This window comes from Enoplosus armatus, chromosome 12 (assembly GCF_043641665.1).
Source record: "Enoplosus armatus isolate fEnoArm2 chromosome 12, fEnoArm2.hap1, whole genome shotgun sequence".
Lineage (NCBI taxonomy): Eukaryota > Metazoa > Chordata > Actinopteri > Centrarchiformes > Enoplosidae > Enoplosus > Enoplosus armatus.
In genome coordinates this window covers 1,247,174-1,257,448 of record NC_092191.1, presented here as the reverse complement: position 1 = coordinate 1,257,448, position 10,275 = coordinate 1,247,174, and the positions used below count along the sequence as shown (strand labels likewise).

The 10,275-nt window shown below is 45.8% G+C and overlaps 1 protein-coding gene across 1 annotated transcript; it reads right to left on the bottom strand.

Annotated features, from left to right (window-relative positions):
• Positions 1 to 1,842: 1,842 nt before the first annotated feature.
• Positions 1,843 to 3,087, bottom strand: foxg1b (forkhead box G1b). Its single transcript, XM_070916549.1, has one exon. The coding sequence runs from the start codon at positions 3,085 to 3,087 to the stop codon at positions 1,843 to 1,845; it is 1,245 nt and encodes a 414-aa protein (XP_070772650.1).
• Between the last annotated feature and the right edge of the window lie 7,188 nt (positions 3,088 to 10,275).

Sequence of the window (10,275 nt, the reverse complement as noted above, 5' to 3'; positions counted from 1 at the left end):
GATCCAGTTATCTTTCTTCTTTACATGTGTTTATGTGGCTGTAAAAGTTGACATTATTTAGTCATTATTATTGTTTTATTATCCATTAAACAGTTGTAACAGTACAGCGGCTGCTTTGTGTGGTTCATGTAATTCAATACTGACTCAACTTTACCAGATAATCACTTCAGAGCAAATATTTATGATCAGAAAAAGGAAGCAGACCCACAGAAGCAGCCGCTCCACGTGAACATGGCTGCGGTTTAAATGAAACGGACAAATATCAGAGACATTAATATCGGTGACAGATTGCAAATGGCGGCCGTGACGCTGCTGACGCTTTCTGTGCAGCTTCCGCTCCAAGAAGAAGACAGAAAGCTGCAACAACATGTAAGCGACATGTTATAAAACTCTTATCTCCAATTTATTTTGTGTGCAGACTGAGGGATCACGTGCTGCTCTGACGCTACGTCACCCTCTGATTCCAAAAAGAAGGCCGTGAGATGCGGCTGAAAGTTCCGGCGAAGTGGAGCTGGTATTTCACCTGACAGCAGCTGTGTGTGTGTGTGTGTGTGTGTGTGTGTGTGTGAGATGCAGGCCCGTTTGTTTGCACGTCCCAGCGGGTGGAGGCCTCCATCCTCCACCGGTCACTTTAAAACGTTCACCGGAAACCGGAGCAGGTCAAAAGCGGCACATGGGATGAGTTTTGTGTCTTTTACATGAGGAGGTTGTTTGTGTGCGCGGGGGCCCTTGGCGCACATGCGCAGAAGGTTTTACGCTCATACAGGCCTGCACACACACACACACACACACACACACACACACACACAATCAAACCGAAATCAACCGAAGCGAATAGGACAATCTGGGCGTTGATGATGAACAGAAAACACACAAAAACTGGTTTTACAGCTGCGTTGTTTTGCATAATTTTACATGTGAAGAGTTCTGTTCCAAAACACACACACACACATATATACATATATATATATATATATATATATATATATATATATATATATATGTATGTATATATATCCATGTGTATCCATGCTCCACCTCTGTCATTAAGGATATTATTAGCTGAACTTCACTTCTGCCATATTGTGGAAAGGCTTGCTGTCTGTTTGGATATCATTATTTTGGACGGGAACTCTTCACAGAGCGGTTTTATTAGGAGTCATTCTTATTATTATTATTATTATTATCATTATTATTAGGCCTGTCCGGGGTCAAACCTGAGTAGAGATATGATTTGTAGGCTTATTTTTCCTCTCAAACCCCTGATTGTTTCTGCTGATTTTAAGGCTTCATTTATTCATTAGTTACTTACTCAAAAGTTTTTCCTCCCAAAAAAAGAGAAAAGAAAAAGTTTTGATTGTCTTTTTTCTCCTTGATTGTCTCAAAATTCATAAATAATTATCAACCCTGTATGTCTTACCCCCCCCCCCCCCCCCCCTCCTCAATACTGATGAGTATACACCGACAAATAGAATTTAAATACATTGTACAATAAATACAAAACATAAATAAAAGACTCAAAGAAAGTACTGAAAATCTTTGTACAAGATATAAATAGCTTGAAATATACTTAAAGTGTTACCTTTGGCAAGTCTAGTTTACAGTTGTACAACCCGCGGGTAACAAAAGTTTGTCCCTTTTTCAATAAAATGCGAAGAAAAAATCTAAATAAGCCCGTTGCTCTGCGGGCAGAATATGGCCAAAAAGTTTCACTTCATATATATTTTTTGCGATCAGTGTTTGATATTTACCGCTTATTATTTGCCCTTAACATGACGTCTTTTGTGCGTCCTCGTCCCGGTGCCATCCACGGAGAGGTGATGGTGAAGGGGAGGAGGGAGTTCAGTTTAGGAAAGCGTTTGGGGTCACCCTCTTTTGATGGGACAGCACCCCGGGGAACCCCGCGGACACGCCCGGGGAGAAGGCCTGTAGGGAGCTGTTTCTAAGGGAGTCCGAGAGCAGGGACTGCGGGGAGCTGCTGGTCGCCAGGCCGCCGAAACCCGGTGCGCCCTGCTGGAGATGCGGAGGAGGAGGCGGCGGTCCTCCTCCCGGCTGTCCCGGTGCCCCTGCAACAGCGTGTTGGGTCCCTGAGACAAAATATCCGGCAGTCTGACCGGAGAGCAGCCCGACCGGCGACGTGCTCATCCCGTAACTGTTCGTCAAGCCCAGCGCGCCGGCGGCCGACCCGCCGAGGATGGAGCGCCCCAAGTCCCCGTTGCTCAGCTGCTCCACTGCGGGCAGCAGCGACCCGTACCCGGCCGCCTGGTTCAAAAACCCGGGTGAGGATCCGTTGTAGTGCGGGTGATGGTGGTGGTGATGGTGCAGGGAGAGAAACGGAGAAATCTGCCAGTAGAGCGGGTTGTTCGCCCGCTCGTTAATCCCCAAGCTGAGAGGAGCGAAGCGCAGCCCGCGCTTCATCGCCAGCTTGCCCCGGGAGGTGGCGGAGCGCCTGCGGAGCTTCCCGGTTGTCCCCCCGATGAAAACATCATCGCTGCTCGGGTCCAGCATCCAGTAGTTCCCCTTCCCCGGGTCGTCGTAGTGCCTGGGCACCTTAACGAAGCACTTATTGAGGCTCAGGTTGTGCCGGATGGAGTTCTGCCAGCCCTGCTTGTGCTCCCGGTAATACGGGAAGTTTTTCATGATAAACTCATAGATGCCGTTCAGCGTGAGCCGCTTCTCGGGGCTCTGCCGGATGGCCATCATGATTAGGGCGTTGTAGCTGAACGGAGGCTTGTCATATTTCCCGTTTTTGCTGCTATTATTACCGTTAGTATTCTGCTCCGATGTGGCCTTAGAGCCGTCCCCTCCTCCGCCTCCCCCTCCGCCCTCCTCCCCCTCTTCCCCCTGCTCCTCCTTGCCCGGTTTCTCCGGGTCCAGAACCGCGGCTGTGGAGTCCACCTCCGGTGGCTCCAGCGACTTCTCAGAGTCGGAGCCCGGCGAAGGAGAGAGGGTCCCGGGGATGCCGACGACCGCGGCGGCGGCAGCGGCGACGGAGTCCGGTCTGTCGCACTTGGAGGGCAGCAGGAGGCTCTTGATGCTGAAGGAGGAGGACCGGTGGACGGTCGGCGGGTCTTTTACATCCTCCATGCCCGGTGGCGGGTCTCCCAAAAACGAGGAACAAATAATAATAAAAAAAATAACAACAACAACAACAACTCCAAGCTCGTCCACCTCCGTTTCCGGGCTGGAAACGAAAGAGACAGAGAGGAGAGAGAAAGGAGGGTCAGGATGAGAGATGCATGGATGGAGGAGTGGAGAGCGAGGAGGGAGACCGGGAGAGAGAGGGGGCGGGGGCGGGAGGGGTGGGGGGGGGGGGGGGGGGGGGAGCGTGGCTTCGATGTGGAGAAATTAGTAATTAAGGAGGTTCCGTCTCGCGGCTACATCACGGGGGGAGGAGCTTCTCCAACTTGGTGGTTTTGTCAACAGATCCTCTTCTTCCTCTTCTTCTTCTTCTTCCTCTTCTTCTTCCTCTTCTTCTTCTCTTCCTCTTCTTCCTCTTCTTCTTCTTCTTCTTCCGTCTCCAAACGGAGACTCTGACGACCTTTAATGTCTCCAGCAACACAAACCCGTCATTTGTATCTGCTCTCTTTAACCCCCCCCCCCCCCCCCCCCCCCCCCCCTCTTTCGGTATTTACGCGCGTGCACCTCTCCTAAATTCGTTCATGTCGTTGCGTCACGCACCCTCCTCTCTGTGCACGTGTGTAAACTCCCATTCTGAGTTTGTGCGTAAAGTGCACGTCTGAGTGTGTGCGCGCGCGTGCGTGTGCGTAAAAGCGCACGCGCTCGGCTTTGTTTTCTCAACGACAGTAATAGTTTGGATTCATGTCGGCAAACACAGCGCGTGCACGGTCAGTGTGAGTTGGGGTTTTTATGGGGGGGGGGGGGGGGTGAAGCACTGAGCGCGCAGCTATTGTCTACAAATAAAACTCATTGTACCGGGCAGGAAACACACACACACACACACACACACACACACACAGCCCAGAGGCGGCAGGTCTGACGCTGTAACCAGAGCGCCTCCTGTCGACAGCAGTCAGTACTGCAGCACGATGAAGCCTGTTCATTTCCTAACCGGTGGAAGTAAGCAGACTGCAAATAATAAGAACAATAATAATAATATTAATGATAATAATGATAATAATAATAACAGATTAGCCCATGTGATATATATATATATATATACATATTCGGAGTGATCCTTTTCCAGCTCTTCACTGAAGCTAAACTATGTTTACACTGAGTCAAACCCCCCAAGACTCATCCCCGCGGTGTGTTTTTATATTATATTACTTTAATATTTGAATGACCTCTGGAGGAGTTCACATTTTACAGTAACACACACATTTCACTGGTGGAGGTTTAAGGTCCGTTTTATGTTTTTATTTCAGTTAAATCTAAATAAAATGAGGATAATTAGTCCATGACCACCAGAGGTATAGTCCTGGCTGTGCGGGGGGTTTTAGACTATCAGAATACATCATTTACAGAAAGTATTCAATGAATAAATTCAGTATTTCTGATATCCTGGCTGCAGCAGCTCCACCATTTATCAAATGGAAAAACATCTATTTGTCTTCTGCATCATATTAGACACATTCGACCTTAAATATTAGGAATCTCTGGAAACGATGTGATCTCCAATTAAAAGTTATGCTCAAATAAAAGAATAACTGTGTGTTTTGTTAGCGATGGAGACGGTGAGGTGTTCAGTGAGTGTTTGTGTGTGTCAGCATGTTCCTGTAGACTTCAGGAGTCGCACTGAAGATCTTCCGTTAGCGGACCTGCAGAGAGATAATGAAGCAGGAGTCTCTCTGTTCTTTACTTTAATAATTCAGTAACTTTCTGTCGTGTGACGGAGCCCGCTGTCTGCAGGAGGCGCGGAGGTGAATATTAACCCTTGCAGCAGATGGAGGCCACAGGGTGCGGGCGCTGCGGACGCTGCGGGTCCTGCGGGCCCTCATCGTCAGCACGTGCTTTGTTCTCAGCTAGTTATGAATCAATACACATATTAATCTTCATGATTTCGCCTCTGCACAGGTAACAAAGCTTGCACCTACCGATAACTTTTGGTGACCGGAATCAAGCGCGCGCGTCCAGCAGGTGAATGCAGGTGTTTGGGAAAAGAGGGAGGAGCTTTAAAGAGGGGCGGCAACAAACTGTCAGTGGTAACTTTACTTTGTGTGTGTGTGTGTGTGTGTGTGTGTGTGTGTGTGCTGTCTGCTTCGGTGAGGCTTAATTCTGATGCTGATTGTGTATTAAGTGTTAATAATTAATGCATTGCAGCATTTTGTTCTGTTGTCTGCATGATTTCATGTGTTTAAGTTAATGAAGGCGCTTGTTTTCAATTAAACACATTCATTTGGGAATAAACAACACATGAACCCTGAACTGAAAGTCCTTATGTTGCCACTGGGACCAGGTGCTGAAGATCCAGGTGCTGAAGATCCAGGTGCTGAAGATCAGGCAGTGAATCAGGACCTTATTAAGGTTATTAAGCCAGTTTATAAATGGTTGTTAAATTCTTTCAAATATTTTCCTCGAGACAATAATGATTTTATTTTAGTGTTACAACAACAAGAAACCTTCCAGAGTCCGTGTTCTGTTTTAAATACAGCTCTTCATATTGTGTAATAATGACAGACAGCCACTGACAGAAACTGGGCCTCTGACACATAAGTGAACAGTCAGTTACTACTCTAATAATCAGTGAATCACAAGAGTTCCAGCGTCTCCACTGGGACAATTTGCTGGTTAATTAGTCAAAGTTCAAAACAGGTCAAAGCTCTTCAACATATTAACTGTAAAACTTTAGATTTTTAAGATTTTACAAGCTGCATTCAGTGACGCACACTGAGCTCTGTGATCGCTGTTTGTTTACACTCACTGCAGATTTTGTATGACAACAGAGCTGAAATCCAGATTACACACACACACACACACACACACACACACACAGGTCCTCCTCCTCCAATCTGCTGCATTAAATCTCTGTGTTTTTGTGCCAGATGGTGTTTCTGTTTAACTGGATCTGAACCTCCAATAACGGCTCTGTTTGGGCTGCGTTCACAAGCATGAACGTGCACACACACACACACACACAGCACCTCTGATACATTCACATTATTTGTATTAACCTTCCTTTCAGCAGGGGAGTTTTCTGTTTCAGGGTCATCACTTTCAGTTTAACCTCCAAATAAAATGATTCAGATCATCTGAATAAACTGCTGGTTTGTCTCCAACTGGTCAGGTTGACCATAGAAATGATGGACAAAACTACAAAAATAAGAGCCGAGTTATTATAAACTTTAAATAGATCCTCAACAGACAAAGACAATGAGTCCCAAATGTTGCTCACACTCCTCACTGTGCTCTTACATTAATGATTATGGGCTTAACCACTTACCATAAGGTAAGCGGCCTGTACTGTAAGCTTGCAACGTAAGGGGAAATTCCATCCATCTATCCATCCTCATTACCTGCTGATCCTGTGCAGGGTCACGGGGGTCTGGAGCCTGTTGCACTGGGCGAGAAGCAGGGTTCACCCTGGACCTGTTGCAGTTTAAGACCAGACGGGATTTTATAACTTTGGAAAGTTATCATGGTAGAAAACTCTTTTATCTTTTGTCACAAGGTCAGCAGTAGATATATGCCCTCCACATTACAAAGTAATCCACCAGGAACGTGCACACATGATTGGTCACCGCAGCGTCTTGCCCAATGACGTTGCATTGCAGCAAAAATTGAGCAGGATGCAACTTTTTTGCCGGGGCTCTGTGTGTGTTGACACCTGCTGCACTGCCAAGCTCAAATAAATGAGGCCTTTTCATGCAGGACTGAAGTTAAAGTTAAAGACTTTCCTGTGATTTTCTGAGGTGATACATCATTCTTTCCCCTGACTTCCCAAGATTTATTACCACAGATGAAATTTGATTTTAAAACCAGACCTGCAGATAATTCATTTTCTAGTGTTATTCATATGCAACAACACGTTTCTCTTAAAATAAAGTACTTTCTAGTACTAGTCACTAGTCAACTACAGCCGTGCTAGCAGCTCTGTGCTTTGGCACAGTAATACTTTGAGCTAAATGCTAACAATGACAATGCTAACATGCTGATGTTTAGCAGGTATTTGAGCTACAACATGCACTAATGATGGTGGTTTAAAAAAATCAAATGGTTCCTTTGGTTTCTCTTGTCCCAGTCTGACTGAAGAACTTTGCAGAACTCTTCTCCTCCTCCTCCTCTGTGCAGCCTCTTCATCTCCACAGTCAGACGGTGTCAGCATCGGTCGGTGGTGTCAGTTTTTCCGCCGGCTGAGCTCGCCACCAGCTGCACAGATTACAGAACTGTTGCCAAAACAGCAAAAGTATTTATGAGCAGCTTTTAAGAGTTAGATTATCATGAGTCCGGTCTCGCAAAACATGAACTTGGCTGACTCCTCGTCCACTCGCCCGCTATCATAAGCCTTCTATCGAGGAGGGGGACAGAAACCTGATGTAACCTCCCAGTTTTTATTTGACTGGTTTTACAGTACATCTCCTTCTGATGTAGCTGAGCAGGATAACAACTTCAGGACCAACTGCTGTTTTCTAGGAAGAAGTAAATCGTGTCGAAGGTCTTGATTGATTTCACCTGTTAAATCCGATTTAGTCACGAAGGAGAGGAGAAACTGGAGGAAGGAGAGTTAAAGCTCCAGCTGCTCTCCATGTTGAGTTGGTGTTTGAGTAACCAAAGCATCAGCTTTATTTTTAGTATTTATTCACAACTTCTCATCTCTCTGTCGCTTCCTCCTCTCTCCCATTCTTCTTGCTTGTATCCACAGGATGTATTCAGAGTCATCAATGTCAAAGTAAAATGAGAAATGTTGTAGTTTCTAGCCCTTTAAACTACTTATTTATTCTTCACCTGGTATCAAACTGCCATCCACATCTGGATATGTTGTCTGGATAATGACATCTGATCGCTGCCTTTACATTTACTGTTGTCTTGATTCTTGCAATTGGATCTCTGGTAGGCAGAGTTGGTGGACTTCTCAACAAATATGGTGCATCCCAGGTGAAGGGAAGCGATGCGAGAGACTCTCGAGGGACCACAAGGGTAGGGTCACATAACAGATGGCTGCTTTTCAGTTGCCTTGCCATACTGTTAGAAGGTAATCAGAGCCAATGGAGAAGCTGGGGTTCAGTGTCTTGGGGCAGGAGGAGGTGGGGAGGTGCTGCATGGACCTGGCTGCACAAACTTTCAACTTAATGCAAAGAAATTGCACACAACTTTTCAGTTATTTGCAGGGAGTGATACACAGTGCACTGCAAAAAAAGAAGTGAAATTACAACCTGGTCTTTTTATCGCCTACAGGAGATGAGTTTTGATACTTATTTTAGGGTGGAGAATTATTTAAAGGCAGCACTTTGTTTTCTGAGGGCTTGTAATTAAACATTTATCTGTAAAACATTATGAAAAGCTTTATTCTCAGTGTAAGTCTGGTGCGTCATCACAAAATCATGGAAACCTGAACCCCACGAAGTATTGTTCTAGAGATTCAGTGATTTGTTGATGTTCTTGCTAGAGGCCACCCTGTTTTGTGAACCAAGAAAACTATGTCAAATAATTCATCAATAGTTTGTGGAAAACTATGATGGGGTCTGACAGCCTGCCTGTCAGTATGAAGGATCACCAACGTTGTTTTTCAAGCATGAGCTGCCTCTCCAACTGGACCGCCATATCTTTGACCTCTGTGGCGGGTCTTTGATTGACCCCTGTCATCGTAGTTTTGAAGGGTGCGCGTTCGTAGCTGCAGCTGTCGTCACCAACTGGACTTCTAGGATCGCAGACGCTCTTGCTGGATGTTTGACAAAGACCTCTCAACCTGATTTTTTTTCCTTTTCAGGTACCTACGCCGGTCTGTCATCCGCCCAATTTCAAACAAACTGTGACAGATATGACAGCATCATCGGCGAACAGTTTCATATTTGCTTATTGGGATGACATGATCCAGCTCAAAATGGTTTAAAGTTCAAAGTAAACAGTTCTAGAGGAGGAGGGGGGAGTTTAAGCGGAGAGATGAGGTCGGTGGACGGGACCTTACTTCCTGTCAAAGCACGTTAAGAGCGAGGCGACCGTACTGTACCGTGGAAACCTCTGGAGAGTACAGTGCAGGGAGGAGATGGGTCCTGGTCCTGTTGGCGATATTATTACAGCCTGAGCCGTTACACCGAGAGACGCCAAACTAAATCAGGCTGACTCGCCAGCAGCTTTCGGGTCATCCAGAGTTTACAGCTATTAATAGCACCGGGCGTTGGAGTAGAAACACCCACTGAACACACACACATAGACATCGCTCCTCCCATACCACAACACACACAGCTACACACACACTATATATATTTACAAGTACATTCATACATGCAACCCCCGCAAGGCTTTTCCCACAAACACACACACACACAGTACAGCGCAAGGAAACATGTATACCCTCGTCATTGAGAGAATGAGGAGGAGGAGGAGGAGGAGGAGGAAGGTGCCTGGTTGGCACAGAGACAGAGCACCCATGTTGCCACGAGGCAGAGAGACAGCAAAGCGTCCGTTACAAATCAAAACATTTGGTTGATTCATTCTGGGTTGTTCCCCCCCCCCTCACACACTGACCTACATTGACAAAACAGTGATGAAATCAGGGTTTTTGTTTATGCCCCTGCATACATGCATTTTGTGTTTGCATGTTTTATAAGACACTTTATTCTATGATTTGCTGCATGTGGTTGCTGCTGTTTGTTCAAAGGAAACGTGTCACAGTTTTAATCTTCATCACGTTCATGCTGTCGAAACAGCAAAGTGTTCATTGTAAAAAGAAACTGGTGCTTTAAAAGGCATTGTCTTTAGGAGATCTGCTTATTCTCTTTCTTTCTGAGCGAGCAGATCAGATGGATTTCATGTCTATATGATGAGTCCGCAACTGGAGTCAGGACATGTTTAGCCTAGCTTAGCATAAAGACTGGGAGCAGGGGGAAACAGCTAGCTTGACTCTGATTAACATGATTTATCTTGTTTGTTTAATACAAATAAAAACAGAAATGTATCTGTATGTTTTTATGTTTCCATGGGGAGTTGCATGGTGTAACTGTTTCTTGTTGAACAACAGTCGGTGACTGTGTACAACTTCCTAAAGTCTTGTCATCACAGTGAGGTTGTCATTATACACAACTAAAGCCTTCTAAAAGCTGTGTTCACCGACCATATCTGGCAACCTGCGCTGTGATGAAGAAGACACTGTTGTTT